The sequence below is a fragment of the Loxodonta africana genome, chromosome 7 (assembly GCF_030014295.1).
Source record: "Loxodonta africana isolate mLoxAfr1 chromosome 7, mLoxAfr1.hap2, whole genome shotgun sequence".
In the NCBI taxonomy this organism is placed as follows: domain Eukaryota; kingdom Metazoa; phylum Chordata; class Mammalia; order Proboscidea; family Elephantidae; genus Loxodonta; species Loxodonta africana.
Genome location: NC_087348.1, coordinates 127,862,826 through 127,885,796, shown reverse-complemented (window position 1 = coordinate 127,885,796; position 22,971 = coordinate 127,862,826). Strand labels below are relative to the sequence as shown.

The 22,971-nt window shown below is 37.2% G+C and overlaps 1 protein-coding gene across 5 annotated transcripts in view; it reads left to right on the top strand.

The window, feature by feature from the left end:
- The window catches only part of CWF19L2 (CWF19 like cell cycle control factor 2), a 163,909-nt gene that overhangs the window by 107,512 nt on the left and 33,426 nt on the right, over positions 1 to 22,971 (top strand). For 3 of the 5 annotated variants that reach the window (XR_010322512.1, XM_010595432.3, XM_064288868.1), the window contains 2 exons: positions 13,706 to 13,918; positions 15,757 to 15,873. Coding sequence is in view for 3 of the 5 variants with exons in the window: in XM_010595432.3 (XP_010593734.1) it covers positions 13,706 to 13,918; positions 15,757 to 15,873 (330 nt within the window). In the remaining 2 variants the exon portion in view is untranslated. Of the gene's footprint in view, positions 1 to 13,705; positions 13,919 to 15,756; positions 15,874 to 19,108; positions 20,787 to 22,971 lie in introns of those variants that run through there. The other 2 variants (XR_010322513.1, XM_010595433.3) reach the window with 2 other exon arrangements.

Genomic DNA, 22,971 nt, shown 5'->3' with positions numbered 1-22,971 from the left:
TGGTATGTTTTTCCATTTATGTAGGTCTCTCTTGATTTCTTGCAGTAGTGTTTTGTAGTTTTCTTTGTACATGTCTTTTATGTCCCTGGTTAGATTCGTTCCTAAGTATTTTATCTTTTTAGGGACTATTATAAATTGTATTGTTTTCATGATTTCCTTTTCAAAGTTCTCTTGTTAGTGTAGAGGAATCCAACTAATTTTTGTATGTTGATCTTGTATCCTGCTACTTTGCTAAATCCAGGAAGGACATATTTTTATGAAAGTTTCGTTCTCAAAAATGAGATCACTTTATGTGGAAGTCTGAATTAAATAGTTTGATTAATGCTGTCCTAATCCATATAAGTTTGTATCCTTGTTAGAAATTGTAATAATAATATTCAACAGAGGTTTATTGAATACCTAATTTATGCCAGAATAGTGATTCTAGGTGCTGGGTATAGAGAAGAAATCAAGTTATAGTTCCTCCCCTCAAGGAGCTTATATTTTTAGTGCATAAGACAGGCAATGAACAAATACATAATATAAAATATTACATAACATAAATAATAGATAATAGAAACTTTTTGTTGAAAATAAAGCAAGGTAAGGATGTAGGATGATGTTTTCAGTAGAGTTTTGACAGAAGGCCTCTCTGTGGAGGCAATGTTTCAGACTTTGAACAAAGCAAGGGAGTGGTACATGTGAATATCTGGGGAAAGAATATTCCAAGCAGAAGTAACAATAAATGCAAAGAATCTGAACCAGAGACAAGCTTGAAGAACATTAGCAAACAGCAAGAAAAATCAAGTGAGGTTGGGAAAGAGAAATAGAAGATGTGATAGGACACATACCAGGGGTCAGATTATGTAGGTAGGATCTTATAGGCCATTGTGTAAGAACTTTTATTTTTGTTATAAATGATGGAAAGTTGTTGGAAGGCTTTTAGGAGGGTAGGTTTATAATCTGGTTTATGTTTTTACAAGATTTCTCTGGCTTCTCTTTTGAGAAGATAATTTAGAGAGGCAAGTATGGAACCTGGGAGATCTCTTAGTCCAGATAAGAGATAATAGAGCCTTGGATTAGAATGGTAAAACTGGTGAGAAGTATTAGGATTTGGGGCAATACTGGTGCTGTTTATTGAAATGGGAAAAACTGGAAGAGGGACAAATGTGGGAGGGGAGGGTAGGTCAAGGGTACTATTCTGGACATGTGAAGTATGAAATGCTTACTAGACATTCCCATGGTGGTGTGGAGTGACCTCCCCTGGACCTCTGGGTAGAGGTTGTTTAGCCCATTAAATTTGGATTCCGCAAGCATTGAAAGAATACTTAAAGCCGTGAGATTTAGGAGATTATTGGTAAGGAGAGTCTAAGGACTGAGCCCTGTAGTACTGTCTGGAAGAAGAGAAAGGATTCCACCAATGAGACTGAGCAGGTACAGCCAGCGAGGTAGGAGGAAAACTAAAAGGTTATGATGTTTCAAAGCCAGAGAGGACAGAAAGGTCAGCTGCTTCTGAGAAATTGAGTAAGATAAAGAGGAACAAATGGCCATTGGATTTGGCAGTGTACGCATTTCTGGTGACAAGTGTGGTTTCCTTGATTTGGATAAAAATCTGATTATATTGAGTTCAAGACTGCATGTGAAAAGAGTTTGTGAAGATAGTGAGTATGTAGTACTAAATACTCTTAGAATTTACTAATAGAAGAATAGTAATTGGATGGGGTAAATGAAGGTGTTTTGGGTTTTTTTTTTCATATATGAGCACTAATACAGCATGTTTGTATACTGATGGGACTAATCTAATTGCAGTAGGCAAAAGTAAGTGGGATACAATGGACAGATGGAGAGATGTCCTTAGAGAGACATGGTTACTGTTCATTTATTAACAGAGGAAAGGCAGAGTATACGGAGACAGATAAAGGTGGGTTGGTAAATTTGGTAGTAGGAAAATGAACATGTTTTCTTCTATTGCTTCTGTTAGCTTAGGGAAAGGACTAAGGTTATCAGCTGAGAGTGACGATGGAAAGGGGGTGTTAAGGTTTGAGGAGAAGGTGTGACGTGGTCTTTGGGAGAACCTGTGATGGAGTTGATGTGGGAAACCCACTGCCTGGATTGATTGCCAGGCAGTGCTGAGGGCCAGTCTATCTGAATCTGAGGTTTGTGGTTATAAATTTAAAATTAAACATGTTAAGGTGCTTGTGTATTTTTCTTTTACCCTGTTTGGGCACAGCAGGGAATAAATAGGATCTTTGTTTTTTTTGTTTTATTTGGATCATAAAGCAGTGATCATAACTTGTCTTGTGTTTTTCGTATTTTACTACCATTGCTTATTGCTTTAGGAGTATATGAATAACAAAACACATTTATGCTGTGTGTTTCTTTTGCTATGTTTATACATTATGAAGTCTTTTAGTACTATATAGGATCATTTTTAGCATTAACTGATTTGACAATAGTTGCAACTTCATTTGGCCGGTTTCCATGCACGTTTTAAATCTTTGTTTTTTAATTGAGGTTTTCTAAGCTAGAACACTGCAAACTTTATCAGTGGTATTTGGCCCTTACAAGTTGCATTCCCAGTCTACATTAGCTACACCAGAAACCTTTGACTTATAAAATAATGTCCCAAGCTGTGTTTTAAATAGTCATGTAAAATTATCCTTACTTAATGTGTTTATTAGAAAGCTTTCTAGGGTAGTTCCTGTCACAGACAGTAGGCACACAATAAATGTTTGTTTTTTGTGTGCTTATCTCTTGTTAAGAAACAATAGTGGGTTTTTGGGATCTCTTGTTAATTTGTTTGCATCATTTATAAAGAAATGCTTACTGTTTCGTTCTTTATATGATTTAGATATTCATCTTATAATTTTCAGCAGAAATTGGAGAGAACTGAGAGTTAAGTACATCTATAAACTGAACAGACTGTTGTATGTGCAACCAGTACAGATATAACTCAAATTTTTAAGAAAGTGTTGATGACCAATTTATATACTGTTGAATTTGTAGTGGTATTAACATTTTCACGCGGGTGTTGTTTTTATCCAAGCAGATTGTTTCCTTTGTGTTATTTAATGGCGATGTTAATTTGGTTGTGTTGTTGTTGTGTGCCGTCAAGTTGATTCCGACTCATAGTGACCCTATAGGACAGAGTAGAACTGCCCAATAGGGTTTTCAAGGCTGTAAATCTTTACAGAAACAGATTGCCACATCTTTTTTCACAGAGTGGCCTGTGGGTTCGAACTGCCGACCTTTCGGTTAGCAGCCTAGTGCTTAACCATTACGTCACCAGAGCTATTCATTTGGTTGCAGCATCCAACAAATGCAGTAAACTCCATCCCTTCTCCCCTTCTGCCAATCAATTGTGTTAACTTTTTCGTGTCTTTTTGTTGTTGTTTTGGTTGATTTGTATTTGAAGAGGATAGGCTTGAGTCATATTAGACAATTTCTCATAAAAAAGCATGAAGGTTTTTTGTTTGTTTGTTTGCTTGCTTTTGTTTTTTAACACACAAAATAACATCAGTCCCTACCTATATGCAATAGAGCCAATAGAGTTACAGGTGCCTATGGAAATGCTGATTTGGTATTTGATTTTTAGTTCATCAATACTAGTAATAACCTCAGCATAGTAGCATTTTTTTTGTAGGTTTAATAATTAAAATTAGCTTTGCTAAAAAATTTGAAGTAACACTAAAAGCTTATAAAAATCAAAGTACTTTGAGTATTTACTACTCTCTTAATCCCCTCACTCTTAAAAACTTATGAACTAAAGTAGCTGCGTTATTGCAGTTTTAGAACTAGTAATATCTTTGGTATGTATAGTTTAGATATGTTAAATATTTTCATGAAGAGACCACAAAAGCTCATTACCATATATTTCTTACTGTTAGTTGAAAGTAATTGGATCTATAACAGTAGTAGGCAAACTTTTTCTGTAAAGGCCCAGATAGTAAATATCTTTTGCTTTCTGTTGCAACTCTTTGTGGTGGTTCAAAAGCAGCCATAGATAATACTTAAATGAATGTGTGTGGCTATATTCCAACAATATTTATAAAAACAGGGGACTTACCTGTATTGCCCTGTGGGCCATAGTTTGCCAGTCCCTGATCTAGGATAGTGAAATGATATGTTTTGTCACAGAAAATGTCTTTAAATTTGGGTACTTTTGCCTAGTGGTTCCCCTGAACATGAATTGTAGGCCTGGAGATAAGTAATGAGTCAGGAGTCGCTGATATAGAACAAGATTCTGTTTATTTGTTTATTCAGTGAGCAAATGTTAATTGATTGCGTTCATTGTATGAGATACTCTCTTACTAGGAATACAATGGCACATGAGTAAGACTTAATCTGTGCTTTTATGGAGCTTATAGGCTAGTGAGGAAAAAGACTCATTGAATAAATTACAGAAGACTAGTTCAGTAATTATAGATGTGCAAATTGCTGTGAAAAATAATTATAGAATCTTTTGGGGGCAACACCAGGGTGACCTAACATGAACTAGGGAGATAAAGATTTTGTGATGGACAGCAATCATGATACTGTTTCCAGTCAGTGTTTATTTCTACCCAGTTGTCTTTTGCTCTTGGTATAGATGGATGGATGGATGGTTGGATGGATGGATGGACAGACGGACGGACAGATATACACCCTTTCCTCACTTATTGGTTGTCTCGTTATCTGACATTTTGCATTTACAACAATAGTAAAAAAATCTTCTCTCTGACTGTTTTGCCCATTAATGATGTATGTCCGGTAGTAATGAATGCTGAGGTGTAAGGCAAGAATAACACTTCCGTGATAGTTAAGGTTATATATCAACTTGGCTGGGCCACGACTCTCAGTGGTTTGGCAGTTACGTAATGATGGAATTTGGCAGTTGTGTAATGATGTAGTCATCCTCCATTTTGTGATCGGATGTGGTCATCCCTCCATTTTTGTATAACATTTATATGCATAACGACCTAGTCTTTAGAATGTAACCATGTCGATAAGTGAGAAGATGGTGTGTTGTAATCTTATTTCATTTATTTATCTTACTGCTCATCCTTTTCTTGTAATTCTGAAATTCAGATTCTGTTCGTTTGTTTGTTTGTTTTACCATTAAACCTTTAATAGCATCTCTTTCTTATAACAGGTTGAGAAAGCTATCTCGCAATAAATATGAACTTGATTGTATTTGGATAATGGAATTTTTTTTTAACTTTTCTGTATTTTTCATTCTTAATATGTTTTACATAATTAATGAAAAAGGTGTAATTTTAAAATATCTTGAAAAAGAAAGTATGCTTATCTGTTTTCATACTGTGTATGTGTGTATATATATAAATATATATACATATATACGTATGTTTTAGAATGTGAATAACAGTGTCTTTATTATGATTGTCCAGAAGATAATAGGTAAATAGTAATTTCTTTGTGTTGAAAAGCCTGGCTTATGTTAGAATAAATAACTTTTCTACATTCCAACGGCTAATGAGTTACAAAAGCCAGTACCAAAAGTCTCAACTATTAACACCCACTGTTTTCATTAAATAGTATTGCCTTTCAAATGACTCATGTTAATAGATAATTGTTGGTTGTCGAGTATATTTAATTGCCTTTTTGGACAATTTTCATGTGTCATTTGTTGGTATTTGGGAATAATCAGTTGTATGCGGTTTGCTCTTAAAATATATTCTATTGACTCCAACATTCTTAAAATATAAACCCTTCCATTTAAAATTTAAGACGTCAGTGTTTCCTTGGCAACATAAACTCAGGCACATCTTCATGAGATCTATATACATATTCCTCATTAATTTTGTTAGCATTGTGAGCAGTAATTTTATACTTTTTGTACCGATAGAGCATTAAGAATGGGCTAGAGGGGTGGGATGCAAGAGACAAATGGTAGGTAAGGGAGACAGAAAAGTCTCAAAGTAATTAGGGTTTTACCTTATATTTTAAGAAAAAAGATGATTTTTCGTTTAATAAAAGATGTTTGTATTTCTGTTGATGGTTTTATTTTTTTCTGTGTTTGTGACACAGTCTTTGATGGAACTAGTCTTTTAAATACACATTATACATTTCCAAAAGGAGCCTTGGTGGCTCAGTGCTCGGCCGCTAACCATAAGGTTGGTGGTTCGAACCCACCAGCTGCTCCATGGGAAAAAGATGTGGTAGTTTGCTTCCATAAACATTTACAGCTGTGGAAACTCTATAGGGTCACTATGAGTTAGAATCTACTTGATAGCAGTGGATTTGATTTGGGCTATATAGTTCCATAATATACTCCAACCTAAATTCTGTTTAAAAAATTTTCAGTCAACTATAATAAAATTCACAGTTATTGAGAGATTGTCATACCTTTTTTAAAGGTGTGATTAGAGGACGGTAAGGCATATTGAAACTGCCACCTCATTGCTACATCCTTTAGTTATTTCAGTTCTCCTTTTAGCCATTCCCCTTCTCATACACTTCATAGATACGGAATGAAGTTACTGTTGGAAAAAGTTCATTCAGGAGTATGAAAGCATATGTTTTCCTGTGACGTCTCCTGAGGAAAATTTGAACTTTGAGTGTCATGAAATGATAAAGTGATATTTTGCTTTTACATGAAAATGAATAAAAATGAATTTTTACTTTATTAATTTTCAAAAAAATATAAACCTAAATCCAACCCAGGCTGCTTAGTGAAATAGTTTTTATTTTTCTCAGCCTCACTGGGGATGGGGCTAGTGGGAGGAGGTAGGAACACCAGAAAATTAATTTAGTTAACATTATTTAGTTCAGGTTCCAGCTCTTGACCATGGTGGGATTTATGAGGACTGTTGGGCACTTCTCTCACATTTTGATTTATTAAGTTTAAATTATTAATAACTGGATATCTTGGCTCAGTAGTTTATCTTTTCTTCTTTTTAAAAACAGTCTTCAAAATTTCATGAAATTTATATTTCATCAACTAATTCATCTTTTTCCATTGAATCTCAGAGTTTGGGATTTTAAGGCTAGTTTCACTGTTTTGATCAAAATTTTGATAAAAAAGCATTGTCATAAAACTTGAAATGCTTTTTTAAGAAGTAGGCTGCAGTATATTTTTCTTTGTTGGTAATCCTTATTTAATAATATAATTCTAATTTAATAGATTTTGTTGCAGACCGTTGTTTCTATATACAAAAACCAAGCCCAGTCTGAAAAACTACATTGAACAGGTCATGGTCCCTCCCTACAAGGAGCTAATAGTCACAGAGGAAACAAATAGACAATGCTTCCTAGCAGGCCTTTGATGCTTTGTGAAAATAAGATATTCTTAGGGCAGCTAAGCCAAAGTTTCCCCTTCACTCTATAGAAAACAAGGAATCTATACGTTAAATGCAATACCAAACCAAACCAAATCCAGTGCCGTCAAATCGATTCCAACTCGTAGCGACCCTACAGGACAGAGTAGAACTGCCCTATAAGAGGTTCCAAGGAGCGCCTGGTGGTTTCAAACTGGCGACCTCCTGGTTAGCAGCTGTAGCACTTAACTACTACTCCACCAGGGTTTCCTGTTTCTATATACCAAAAAGCCTTAAGTTTTCATGGAGTCTTTTATTTAAGGACCTGAGTGTCTGATTTGTAAAAAGATACCAGTTGGCTAGTTTCATGTATTTCAGGGCTTTTTTTTTTTTACTAAACTATGAAAATGAAACAAATTAGCTTTCATGGTTAGAGGAGATTAATGTTTTTGTATGTTTAGTGTTTAGGCTATTCAGTAACTTTTTCATTTCCAGACTTGAACTTGGAAATTGTTTAGTATTGATTGAACAGGATGTTGGTAATACTTTAACTCACCAATTCAGGTAGACAATATCATTAATGAGCACGAAAGAGCTTTCTTTGCTGCAGTAACGGAATTAGAATCCCTCTGGAACAGAGTTTCTCAACCCTGCACTATTGACATTTTGGGCTGGCTAGACTGCCCTGTGTGTTAACCCATTGCTGTCAAGTCGATTCTGACTCATAGCAACCCGATAGGACAGAATAGAACTGCCCCATAGGGTTTCCAAGGAGCAGGGCTGGTGGATTCCAACTACTGACTGTTTGGTTAGCAGCCAAGCTCTTAACCACTGTACCTCCAGGGCCCTGCTGTGTGGAGTATAGAATGTTTATTAGCATCCCTGACCTCTACCCAGTAGATACCAGTAGCATCACCCTGAGCCCCACTTGTGACAAACAAAAAAAGTCTCCAGACATTGCCAGATGTCTTTTGGGTACAAAATTCTCCCAGCTGGGAATTGCTGTTCAAGGAGAATGTGGGAGAGAATAATAATGATAATAATAATAATAATGGACTAACAACCACTACCATTTTTTGAGGACTTGCTCTATGTCAGACCCTTTACATATATCAGTGCTTATAATTATCTGGCAGCATCAATGTATAAAGAAACCAAACCAACCCCACTGCCTTTGAGTTGATTCTGACTCATAGCAACCCTATAGGACAGAGTAGAACTGCTTCTATAGGGTTTCCAAGGCTGTGATCTTTATGGAAGCAGACTGCCACATCTTTATCCCACAGAGTGGCTGGTGGGTTTGAATCACCGACCTTGTGGTTAGCAGCCAAGTGCTTTAATCATTATGCCACCAGGGCCACAATAGGTGTATAGCTCCATTTAATAAACAACTGGTGCTCAGTGATATGTAGTAACTTGCCCATGATCCCATATCCCTTCCCCAAACCTGGTTCACTTCCAGAGCTTCCTACGTCAGTGCATGGCACTACTATCTAACCTAGGTTAGAAAACTAGGAGTCATCCTCTCGCCTCATTGCCTGCATCAAACCTGTCACCAAGCTTGTCCTCCCCCCATCCTTAATTGATGTACTCGTTATTCCCAATGCTATCATTTATTACTTGGCCTGTGAAAATGCCTAACTGGTTTCCTGGCATTTCTTATCTTCCTCATTCTTTCTTTATCTCACTGAAGCCAGAGTAACTTTTTGTCAAAATGTGTATCTGATCATGTTAGCCCCCCAAAACCTTCTAAATGGCATTTGGTTACTGTTAGGTTAAAGACCAAAATCTTTAACATGGCCTAAGGAGACCTTGGATGGTCTGGTCTCTACCTCTCCAGCTTCATCTTGAATCACCATGCTGTCTTTTGCTTCCTCTGCCCCAGCCACACTAACTTTAGTTCAGTGCCTCAAGTGTGCTGCACTTCCTCCTGCCACAGACTCTCTGCCCCAGCCACACTAACTTTAATTCAGTGCCTCAAGTGTGCTGCACTTCCTCCTGCCACAGACTCTCTGCCCCAGCCACACTAACTTTAATTCAGTGCCTCAAGTGTGCTGCACTTCCTCCTGCCACAGACTCTCTGCCCCAGCCACACTAACTTTAGTTCAGTGCCTCAAGTGTGCTGCACTTCCTCCTGCCACAGACTCTCTGCCCCAGCCACACTAACTTTAGTTCAGTTCCTCAAGTGTGCTGCACTTCCTCCTGCCACAGACTCTCTGCCTCAGCCACACTAACTTTAATTCAGTGCCTCAAGTGTGCTGCACTTCCTCCTGCCACAGACTCTCTGCCCCAGCCACACTAACTTTAGTTCAGTGCCTCAAGTATGCTGCACTTCCTCCTGCCACAGACTCTCTGCCCCAGCCACACTAACTTTAGTTCACTTCCTCAAGTGTGCTGCACTTCCTCCTGCCACAGACTCTCTGCCCCAGCCACACTAACTTTAATTCAGTGCCTCAAGTGTGCTGTACTTCCTCCTGCCACAGACTCTCTGCCCCAGCCACACTAACTTTAGTTCAGTGCCTCAAGTGTGCTGCACTTCCTCCTGCCACAGACTCTCTGCCCCAGCCACACTAACTTTAGTTCAGTGCCTCAAGTGTGCTGCACTTCCTCCTGCCACAGACTCTCTGCCCCAGCCACACTAACTTTAGTTCAGTGCCTCAAGTGTGCTGCACTTCCTCCTGCCACAGACTCTCTGCCCCAGCCACACTAACTTTAGTTCAGTGCCTCAAGTGTGCTGCACTTCCTCCTGCCACAGACTCTCTGCCCCAGCCACACTAACTTTAGTTCAGTGCCTCAAGTGTGCTGCACTTCCTCCTGCCACAGACTCTCTGCCCCAGCCACACTAACTTTAGTTCAGTGCCTCAAGTGTGCTGCACTTCCTCCTGCCACAGACTCTCTGCCCCAGCCACACTAACTTTAGTTCAGTGCCTCAAGTGTGCTGCACTTCCTCCTGCCACAGACTCTCTGCCCCAGCCACACTAACTTTAGTTCAGTGCCTCAAGTGTGCTGCACTTCCTCCTGCCACAGACTCTCTGCCCCAGCCACACTAACTTTAGTTCAGTACCTCAAATGTGCTGCACTTCCTCCTGCCACAGACTCTCTGCCCCAGCCACACTAACTTTAATTCAGTGCCTCAAGTGTGCTGCACTTCCTCCTGCCACAGACTCTCTGCCCCAGCCACACTAACTTTAGTTCAGTGCCTCAAGTGTGCTGCACTTCCTCCTGCCACAGACTCTCTGCACATGCTGTTTCTGTTCTTCGCTGCCACCTTCACCCCTTCCATCTAGTTGATTCTTCCTTTTCATACAGATTTCACCTTTATCATTACTTTCAGAAAAACCTTTCTTTACCCTTCTGATTGGGTTAATTTCTCTGTTAGAATCTCAGATTGCCACATAGCCCTAATATGACAGTTCTTTTAGCAATCCTTTAGCTAATGTCTGCCTTTCCCAGTACTCTATCAGTTTCATAACATTGGAATCATGTCTGCTTTTGCTCACCATTGTATCCTAGCTATCTAGCATAGTCATTGACATTAACAACATTCAATAAATATTTGTTGTCTAGAATCACGTATTTGAGATTTGAAGTCAAGTACATGGAACTCCAAAACCCCTTTCACTGCTATGCTAAATTGTTTAGAAAATTCAGAGTTTTTTTTTTGTTCTCATCGTCTACAGCAGTGTATGTATGTATGTTGTCAGTAGTGAAGAAGGCAGGCTAAAAGCCAGAGAAGTGGTAAATTAAATTATATTCATTTTTACCTATCATGACATACACATAGGCTGGTAATGACCTACTAAAGTGAATGACTCTCCATGCAGATTTAGATTTTTGGATCAAACCCTGAAGAGAAGATAATGGGATAAATGCAAATAATTAGAGGCTGTCAGAGGAGAGAATGAATTGTTCTTGGGTATATGAAGATCGTATTTCAGGTCTAATTGGTAGTACTGTGTACTGTATTTGGAGCCCTGGTGGCACAGTGGTTAAGAGTTTGGCTGCTAACCAAAAGGTCAGCAGTTTGAATCCACCAGCCGCTCCTTGGAAACCAAATGGGGCAGCTCTACTCTGTCCTGTAGGGTTGCTATGAGTTGGAATCGACGGCAATGGGTTTTGTGTACCATATTTCATTCAAACACTATAAAAAATCAGACACGTTTGGCAACGTCCAGGGAACATAGATTTAAAGAATGTAGTCTTCCATGTACAGAACATTTATGAACTGATTTCATTAGCAATGGGCTATATTGTAGGAAGGCACAGTTTTTTATATAAAAGTGCATATTCGACTTCTGCAAATATAGTTTAGATAGGATAAATACCTGTTAACTACCTATGATAAAAAAAAAAAAAATCTATGATAAGTACCTTAAATTGATTGGCTGTGTTTATTCTAGATGAAGTTTAAGTTTTCTACTCTCTGTCCTACTTATAGACTATATTTAAAATATACTCTTTCAATATTTTGAAATACTTTAAGGAAGAATATTTTCTTAAGGGATAGAGGGCTTACTTTGTCGCAGGTGCTTTTCAGTTTATTGTCAGATAGACCTGGCTTTGGTTCCTGATTCTCTTTCTTACTAGCTGTGTGACTTTGATGAGTTACTCAGTCTCTCTGAACTTCATTTTTTTTTTTTTTAATCTGTCAAGTGATAATAACAATTACTATCTTGTGGGGGTATTTGGATTACAGAGTAAGTACTTAAAATTTCTATTATTACCTTACACAGAGTTGGTCAAATGATGAGTTACCAGTTCTGACATTTTCAAAATATCATGAATTATGGTTGAGATAAAGATCTCAAGTTAAAATAATAATGTTTATGATAGGACCTTTCATTTAAATACACAAATCTGAAACAATAGAGAGGTATGCAGTGATTAATGTGGAGAAAAGGTAGAAGATAAAAATAAATTTCTAATGTGGACAGAGAAGTGAATGTGCTATGAGAAATGCCTGACTAATAATAATCTTTTTACCGGATTGTCTCAAGAATGGCATTTTAGAAAGTTTCTTCTGCTTACATTGGGTTTCATATGTTGTTTTTTTAGTTTCTTAAGGTGGAAACCAATGTAATTGATTTGAGACCTTTCATGCTTTCTTCCATAGGTGGTTAGTCTGTAAATTTCCCTCTACGTTGTGCTTTAGCAGCATCCCACGGATTTTGATATGTTGTGTTTTGTTTTATTTTAGTCTAAAATACTTTCTAATTTTTTAATTTTATTTCATCTTGATCCATGGGTTATTTAGAAGTGTTACCTACTTCCTACTTGGAGATTTTGCAAAGATGTTCTGTTAACAATTTTTAATTTCATCTCATTTATATTCAGAAAACAAACTTTATTTGACTTGAATCCTTTTACATTTATTGAGACTTGTTTTATGACTCAGAACGTGGTCTATCTTGGTAAATATTCCATGTGCACTTGAGAAGGTGTATTCTACTGTTGTGTGTTTGAGTCTTCTATTTGTATATTTGTTTTCTGTCTGCGTCTATCAATTATTGACAAAGGGGTGTTTAAATCTCTCACCGCAATTGTGGCTTTGTCTGTTTCTCCTAGAAATTCTATCAGGTTTTGTTTCATGTATTTTGAAACTGTTATTAGGTATATAAACCTTTAGCATTGTTATCTTGTCTTGATATGACTCCTTTATCATTATGAAATGACCTTCTTTATCCCTTATAATATTCTTTGCTCTGAAATCTACTTTGTCTTCCATTAATAGAGCCATTCTACTTTTCTTCAATATTAGTGTCTATTAAGATCCAAGTATCTTACTGTTGTTTTATATTTGATGATAAATGAAAAGTAGTTCTTGTTTTCAGAGAACGTAGTCTAATAGAAGAAAAAGACAAGCTAATGAGCAATTATGATAGAGTGTGGTCATCATGAGGTTGATGGAGGTACAGATACACATTGGAGGGACTTGGAAACTCTAGGAGGTAACAATTAATCAAGCCTGTGATTGAAAAGGAATGGCTGGTGGATTCGAACTGCTGACCTTTTGGTTAGAAGTTGAGCTTTTAACCACTGAGCAACCAGGGCTCCTGAGAAAGAAAATAACTTGCCCCATAAGCAGTTAATGGCAGAAATAGAATTTGACCCTGAGCAAAAACTCTCATAACTGGATCAGTAAACAACATCACGATAAATGAAGAAAATATCAAGGATTTCATTTTACTTGGATTAATAGTCAATGCCCATGGAAGCAGCAGTCAAGAAACTAAACAATGTAAAAGCTCAGTGAACCTTAGCTGTGATGATAATAATGATAGTGATGATGATGATGATGTTGATGGATTGATTAACCCTTGAAGGTCAAAACTTAAATTTTAATCATATTTTAATTTTCTTTTATTTTAATATAAGGATTTCTCATAGAACTTAGAGATATGACTTCAGGATGCTACAGTACAATAAAATCTTAACCACTACAGTCTTCCCCTGACTTTTTTTTTTTTAAGTTTATGGGAAAAACCGATGGAGACTATTACACTCTGGATGATATGTTTGTCTCCAAAGCTGCTGAGAGAGAACGTCTTGGTGAAGAGGAAGAGAACCAGAGGAAAAAAGCTATTGCTGAGCACCAGAGTCTTGCTGCACAAATGGAAAAATGTCTGTATTGTTTTGACAGCTCTCAGTTTCCCAAGCACCTTATTGTTGCAATAGGCGTTAAGGTAAGAAATATATTTATTGACCTAATTTAAGAAAAAGATTTTTAGTATATGTAGATTTGCCTTTTTCTTCATACTCTTAGAAGATTCCTGAGGAATCTGTCTTCTCTTATTCTATGTTTCTAATATTTTTGTTTTTTCAGTTTTCACAATTTTTAGAATTTTTTTTTTTTTTTTTAGAGTATCATTATTTAAATGACATGAAGCTCACATTTTGGTGTGATTTTGCTCTTTAGAGAAGCGGCATTCGGCAGTGGTTAAGGCCATGGACTTTAAATCCAGATACCTGGATTCAAATTCTGGCTCTGCCGTTTATCAGCTGTGTGACCTTATTTTCATGATTGATACATTCTCAACATTACAATTACCTTGGTAATTTTAGACTTAATTGGAGACTCAGTCTAAAGTAGCTTTTGGTTCTTCCCTTACTTTTTCATACAATCCTATTTTATTCTTCATAGAATATGTCATAATTTAAAGAAGTTTATTTTATTTGTTTTATTTATTTGTTTCTTAGATGTCTCTACTCATATTGGTGATTTTAGTCTCTAACATCTCTCTGGGCACTATCTATACTCTTTTCCAGCTTCATTTTCTTGATACCTCTTATCGCCATCTGACATACTACACATTCTACTTGTTTATTTATCTTTCTTGCCCCTTTTGGGCAGGGATTTTATTCTTGTTCGTTGTTGATTCCTGAGCACATAGAACAGTACTTGGCATGTAGTAGGCCCTCAGTAAATTGGTGAGTGCTCTTTCTTAAAAAAAAAAAAAAAGTATTGCTTTTTTCTGTGCTTCAGTGTATTTCCTTAGGTGTTTATCTATTCCCTCATATATGTTTGTTTTTGTTTGAAAAAAATGATTTACAATACCTATATTAGGTGATTTTTGTAATGCTTTGTAAAATTTACTTTGTTGCAAATCATCTTGCCTATTATGACTGACAGTCGTAACTGGCTCTTTTCACAGTAATCATATAGGAAGCTTAGTTATTTTTGTCAATGTATTTTATTTTCTAAGTCTCATTAGTTGCCTACAGATCTTCCCATGCCATTTAGTCATTTTCTTTCTTACTATTTTAATTGTGAAGATGGTTGTGATTTTACTGTAAATTTAGATAAAAATCCACACTCACTTGTGTTTGTCTTCTCTCAGCAAAGTTTTGAAAATTTGCATTATTTTGTAAAATAAATAAATGTCTGCCAGGCAAAATATTTCTAGCTAGAACGTAACAAGAAATAATAGAAAGTATTCTTGTAGAATATTCTTAATGCTTCTCATGAAACCTTGTGTTCCCTCTGTACATACTAATTGACCTTTTATAAAAAGTTTTTAAAGACACTTCGCATACAGTGGAGAAATAGCATCAGCTGTTAGATAATACATGTATTTAAGCAGACGGAGCTTAACCAGGGCAGTAAACGATCATGAGGACATTTTCTCTCTCTCTTAGTTGGGTTAATTCTCTTGCGTTAGCTAATGAGAGAAAGAGGGCCTAATTTATAGGCATCAGTTAGACTACCCTTACCAGATGTATCTTTATTCTTATGAAAATTGTGATGTTGCAAGGGCTTCTGAAACCTGTAGCTCCCTCAGATCAAAGGTTTAAGTGTCATTCATTCTGCCTTTGGGTAAGCTTAACCTTTGTCTGATGTATAACAGTGAAAACTGAGACTTGGGTTCTAAATATCCTGATAATATCTTTTAAAATATTAAAATAAAAATATTGTTTATAAGCAAGTATATTTATTAAATGTTAGCAGTTTTCCCTGCTAGAGGTTCATCTATTAAAACTGAGAAAAACAATGACATTTCACTTTTGTAACTTTTTTCTTTAGGTTTATTTGTGTTTACCCAACTTTCGGTCTCTTACTGAGGGGCACTGCCTAATAGCGCCTTTGCAGCACCATAAAGCAGCTACCTTATTGGATGAGGACATCTGGGAGGAAATTCAGGTTAGCATGCTAATTATAGCAATTTGCAAATCATGAGCAATTTTTGCAAGCTATTGTGATAAGTTCCAACAGGTTTTAGCCTTCATCTAATGATTTTACTTTCTTCAACTTAAACACTTGTATACATTTCCATGGTTGTATATACCTGTGCATTGTAATGTTTTCACCACTCAGTACCTTTCTATTTTTTTTATGTATTCCGTGTTTTGAACACTTGTCTACTAAACTGTGTGTGATAAAGTAGTAATTATTTTACTTAAAAATTCAATCTAAGACTTACGGAGTGGCTGGTAGATTTGAACTGCCTACCTCTTGGTTAGCAGCCAAGTCCTTTACCACTGTGCCACCAGGGCTCTGCCTTTAAGTAGTATGAGATAATCATTCTTATTACAATAAGCTAATAAATTCCAGCCAAAAGGAAAGAAATTTTCATGTAATAAAAGAAAATTTTAGGAGTTAGAGGCTTATATTCAGCAGTTACCATATTTCCTTAGGACAGAATTGGCCTTCTCTGCTACTGTGATTTTGTTACTAGCTCTAATTTCCATTCATAACATTACCCAGCTTTTGGATTCAGGGACTTATTTTTGTGGCTGATTCTTCAAAAAGTTGAAAGGCACAACATGGGTGAAATTACTCCTGAATTATTTCAAGACCTCTTAATGACCAAAAGAAAGAAAATCCTTGTTTTTCTAATTCATGACAACTGAATAGAAGTTGCAGGGACCCTCTAGTTAGAAAATGTGAAAATTGTAACACTTCAAAAGAGACTATAAACTAGTCTTTGCAATGTGCTGATAAAGATGCCATAGAAAGGGATATTTTGACTGTGTTTTGTGAAATTCAGTCTCTTAAACTCCGTACACTTTTTAGGTTTGTATTGTGAAAATTAAAGGACAGATTATTTTAATGTATCCATGGTCAAGATAGTGTAGGAATATGGATGACTACTTTTAATATGAAAAAAGTTTTTTTCTAGTAGTAGTAAAATTTTTTTTATTGTGCTTTAGATGAAGGTTTGTAGAACAAATTAGTTTCTCATTAAACAATGAATGCACATATTGTTTTGTAAAATTGGTGGTCGATACTCTTCTCCTTCGCAACCTTGAATTTCCAGTAATAGTAAAATTTTGCTGAAGATCATTCAAAAGCAGTTGCAACAGTACATTGACAGGGATCTGCCAACAATTCCAGCCAGACTGACAAGAGGACGTGGAATGAGGTATATCCTTGCTGATGTCAGATGGATGTGGGCTGAAAGCAGAGAATACCAGAAGGGTGTTTAAACCTGTGTTTTATTGACTATGCAAAAGCATTTGACTGCATCGATCATGACAAATTATGGGTAACATTGCGAAGAATGGAAATTCCAGAACAGTTAACTGTGTTCATGAGGAACCTGTACGTGGACCAAGAGGCAGTTGTGTGAATAAAACAAAGGGATACTCTGTCAGGAAAGGTATGCATCAGGGTTGTATCCTTTTACCATACTTATTCAGTCTAAATGTTGAGCAAATAATCTGAGAACCCAGACTATATGAGGAACAATGTGGCATCAGAATTGGAAGAAGACTCATGAACAACCTGCAATGTACAGATGACACAACCTTGCTTGCTGAAAGTGAAGAGGATTTGAAGCACTTACTGATGAAGATCGAAGGATACATACAGCCTTCAGTATGGATTACACCTCAACATAAAGAAAACCAAAATCCTCACAACTGGACCAAAAATCGACATCATAATAAACGGAGAAAAGATTGAGGTTGTCAAGGATTTCATTTTTCTTGGATCCACAATCAACATCCACAGAAGCAGCAGTCAGGAAATCAAATGATGCATTGCATTGGGCAAATCTGCTGCAAAAGACCTCTTTAAAGTGTTAAAAAGCAAAGATGTCACTTTAAGGACTAAGGTACACCTGACCCAAGCTGTGGTATTTTCAGTCACCTCATATGCATGTGAAAGCTGAACAGTGAATAAGGAAGACCAAAGAAAAATGATGCCTTTGAATTATGGTGTTGGTGAAGAATATCGAATACACCATGGACTACCAGAAGCATAAACAAATCTGCCTTGGAAGAAGTACAGCCAGAGTGCTCCTTGGAAACGAGGATGACAAGACTTCATCTCACATACTTTGGATGTGTTATTAGGAGGGCTCGGTCCCTGGAGAAGGACATCATGCTTGGTAAAGTAGATGGTCATCAAAAAGGAGGAAGACCTTCAAAGAGATGGATTTACACAGTGGCTGCAATAATGGGCTTAAGCATAAGAACAATTGTGAGGATGGCACAGGTCCAGGCAGTATTTTGTTCATTGTACATAGGGGGTTGCTGTGGGTCAGAACCTACTCGATGCCAGTGTCAGTAAGTAATTTAAAGTGGAAACTGTATATTTAGTTTCTAGAATTATTTCAGAACTTTCCTAGAATAGCTTTTTTAAAAAGTATACATGCACAACTCATTTAATTTATAGCAAAATCGTGTTAGAAATTTTTTAAGTAATTAGAGGAATCTAGTTTTTTTTTAGTATGTACTTTATAATTTTTCTCTAACAACTTAAGATACTTGATGAAAAACTTCGAGGTGGATAAAATAGAAATTTATTCAGTTCAACAGATACTGAATACATGAATGTAAGATATTTTATAGGTGTTCTGACAAACGCAGAGATAAAATCATTAGTTCTGCCCAAAATAACTTTGGCACGTTTTGGTACAGGTTGTGTTATAGTTTAACAGATTTTGCAAACCAGCTGCACTGTGGAAAATTGAGGGAGGAAAAACCAAGTTTTTTTATGCAAATAATGGTATTATAGCTCTTTTTGTGTGATGAAGGAAAAATATTTGAAGTTACAAAACACTGCAGGATAATGAACTAATGAAATATCTGAGTCACAACATATTTAAAGTAATGCAGTTTTTGTTTTGTTTTTTATTTTGCTTTCAAGTATATATACAACAACCAAATTAATTATGCCCTGGCAAATAGCCTGTGACACCTCTTACAGTGAGTATGTAAAAAATGACTTAACAAAAAATATTGTTTGCAAATGCAGGAGCCACTTCTTTGAAGTGGTTTTTATCACCATCATGTAGTAATATTTAAATTTAAGTTTAGACTTTTTATTTAATAGAAAATGCAAAGGTAAGTTTTGGTGGAGCATAATGGAGTAATAACAAATTTTGAGTAAGAAATTGAAGTTGTTTATGATTTCATTCTACTTGTATCAGGACTCAACATCCATGGAGGCAGTGGTCAAGAAATCACGTGACATATTGCTTTGAGCAAATCTGCTGCAAGAGACCTCCTTAAAGTTTTAAAAATCAAAGATGTCACTTCGATGACTAAGGTGCGCTTGACCCAAGCCATGGTCTTCTCAATTGAGTCTTATGCATGCGAAAGTTGAATAATGAAAAGAGAAGACAGAAGAAGAATTGATGCGTTTAAACTGTTGTGTTGGTTAAGAATATTGAATAAGCAGACTGCTAGAAGAACGAATAAATCAGTCTTTGTAAAAACAGCATGGAGGAGGCTGTCTGGCCTCCTCTAACTTCACAAGGGGAAAGGAAAGTCAAGATCAGCAGCCCAAGGCTGATTCCTGTGAAGCGGAGAGGGTCAGACATGCCTCCTCTCTCTACCGTCTTTACCATTTCTGACACCAACCATCCTTCCCATGGCACTCTGTATTTCTCTGCTTGGTTCAATAATTTATTACACTGGCCACACAGAACTCAGACAAAACTCATGATTATGGGACTTATTAGGGAAGGTAACACGTTACAATTCAGGTTCAGGAACACTCAGGATACAGTTCTGCCATCAAGACAGCCTCTTCCCAGCTGTGATCACAGGCACACCTCTCCCTGGCCCTCAGCCTCTGCCTGAAGGCTCTCAGCTTTCTCTCTCTGTGGGCTGGGAAGCCCCCCACACCATCTCTTGCTGCTGGGTCTCTGTGCCAGGTCTCTGCTGCTGGGTCTCTTCCGCTGCTTCTTGCTGCCTTCAGTTTTAACAGCTCTCTTTCCTCTGTCTCCTGGTTCCAGGACCTTCTCAGCGTAGGAATCCCGAGTCCAAATGATGTGGTGGCTCCTGACTGTTCTTCCTTGGTGGTGGTGGTATCTTCTCCTTCTTGCCTATGGGGTAGCTCATTTCAAGCCCAGTGAGATGACAAAACTGACTGGTCCCTTTGGTGGGCCACAGTTACCCTATCTGCACAATTCTGCCCAGTCACTTGGGTGGGAGTTACAAGACCATGGCAAGACAGGCCCCACAAAAGCAATCCATCACACCACAGTCTTAGAAGACATACAGCTAGAATGTTCCTTAGAAGTTAGGATGTTGAAACTTCTCACTTACTTTGGACCCATCATCAGGAAAGACCAATTGTTAGAAAAGGACATCATGTTTGTAAAGTAGAGGACCAGTGAAAATGAAACCCTCAATGGATTGGATTGACAAAATAGTTGCAGCAATGGACTCAAAACATACTAATGATCATGAAGAGGGCACAGGAACAAGTAATGTTTTGTTCTCTTATGCATAAGGTCTCCATGAGTTGGAGCTGGCTCAACAGCAGCTAAGACAGTCAATGCCAACACCAAGATAACAGAGATGTTAGAGTTATCTGAAAAAGATCTTAAAGCAACCTCATAAAAATGCTTCAGCGAGCAATTAGGAATACAAAAGTGGCACAGATGTTTAAGTGCTTAGCTACTAACTGAAATGTTGGCAGCTAGAATCCACCGAGAGGGGCCTTGGAAGAAAGGCCTGGTGACCTACTTCCGAAAGGTCACAGCCGTTGAAAATCCAATGTGCAACTCTACTCTGAAACACATGGGGTCACCAAGAGTTGGAATAAACTTGATGGCAGCTGGATTTTTTTTTTTTTTTTTTTTTAAATAGGGGAAATAATACAGTTTGAATGACAGCAGATTTCTCATCAGAAACCATGGAGGCTAAAAGGAAATGTCACAACATTTTTCAAGCGCTGAAAAAATGAACTGTCAACCCAGAATTCTATATCCAGTGAAACTGTCCTTCAGGAGTGAAGGGGAAATGAAGACATTCTTAGATGAAGAAAATCTATAAGAATTTGTCACCAGCAGACCTATCCTAAAAGAATGACTAAAGGAAGTTCTATAAACAGAAAGGAAATAATGCACATTTTCCTTTTCCTCTTGGATTTTTTTAAATTATGTTTGATAGTTTAAGTAAAAGTTATAACACTATCTGAAGTGGTTGTAAATGTATGTAGAGGAAATATTTAAGACAATTGTAAATAGGGAGTATAAAAGAAGGCAATGTTTCTGCACTTTATTCAAAATGGTAAAATAGCTCCAGTGACTGTGATAGATGTTATATAATATACAGTCTGCCCTCTGTATCCGAAGGTTCCACATCCATAATCAACCGTGAATCAAAAATATTTGGGGGGGAAAAAGACTTTTTTCTTATCATTGTTTCCGAAAAAAATATAACAACTATTTACATAACATTTACATTATATTAGGTATTATAAGCAACCTAGAATGCAGATTATATGAAAATACTATGCCATTTAATATAAGGGATTTGATATCCACAGATTTTTGTATCTGTGGAGGGTCCTAGAACCAATTCCCACAGATATCAAGGGACGACTGTAATACCTAGAGTAATCACTTAAAAAACTGTACAAATTGACACTCATAAACACTATCCTTGTTGTTTAGTTGATTCTGACTCATAGCAACCCTATAGGACAGAGTAGAACTGCTCCGTAAGGCTTCCAAGGAGTGGCTGGTGGATTCGAATTGCCGACCTTTTAGTTTGCAGCCGAACACTTAACTACTGTGCCATCAGGGCTCCCATAAACACTTTAGATAAATTAAAATGTAATTCCAAAAATGTTCAAGTAACCACAGGGAGGCAGGGAAAAGAAAACAGAGAAACAGAAAAACCAGAACAAACAAAACAAAAAATAAAATGGCCTTACCATATCAATAATTGTATTAAATCAGGCAGTGTAAATACACCAATTAAAAGAGAGTATGGTAGAGTGGATCTTATGACTCAACTGTATGCTGTCTACAATAAATTCACTTCAAATGTAATGATATGGCAGGAAAATGTGAAAGGATAGAAAAGATTCATCATGCAGTCATTAATGAAAAGAATGCAGAGCAGCTATAGTCATATCAGGTAAAGAAGACTTCAAAGCAGAAAAAATAACCAGAGAAAAGAGGGACATTACATAGTGATGAAAGTATCAATCCACCAAGAAGACATAGCACTGGTGAATTACTTATTTGTTTCTTTTTTTAAATTGTGCTTTAGATGAAGGTTTATAGAACAACCTAGTTTCTCATTAAACAGTATACACATTGTTCTATGACATTGGTTAACAACCCCATGACATGTCAGCATTCCTCCTTCTCAACCCTGTGTTCCCTGTTCCCTCCTGCCTTCCAGTCGCTGCCCAAGGGCTGGTGCACCACTTTAGTCTTGTTTTGTTCCATGGGCCTGTTCAGTCGTTGGCTGCAGGGTGAACCTCAGGAGTTACCTCATTACTGAGCTTTAATGGTGTTGGGGGCTATGCTTTCAGGGTTTCTTTAGTATCTGTCAGGCCAGCAAGTCTGGTTTTTTTGAGTTAGAATTTCTGCATTTTTCTCCAGCTCTGTCTGGGACCCTCTGTTGTGATCCCTGTCAGAGCAGTCAGTGATGGTAGCCGGGCACCATCTAGTTGTACTAAGCTCAGTCTGATGGAGGCTGTGGTAGATGTGGTCCATTAGTCCTTTGGACTAATCTTTCCCTTGTGTCTTTAGTTTTCTTCATTCTTCCTGGCTCCCAAAGAGCTGAGATCAGTGGAGTATCCTAGACGGCCGCTCACAGGCTTTTAAGTCCCCAGGTGCTACTCACAAAAGGAGAATGTAGAACATATTCTTTATGAACTATTTTATGCCAGTTGAGCTAGATATTCCACTAGATTATGGTCCCCACAGCCCTCAGTCCAGCAATTCGGTCCCTCAGGGAGTTTGGATGTGTCTATGGAGCTACCGTGACCTTGCCTTATACAGGTTGTGCTGGCTTCCCCAGTATTGTGTACTGTCTTACCCTT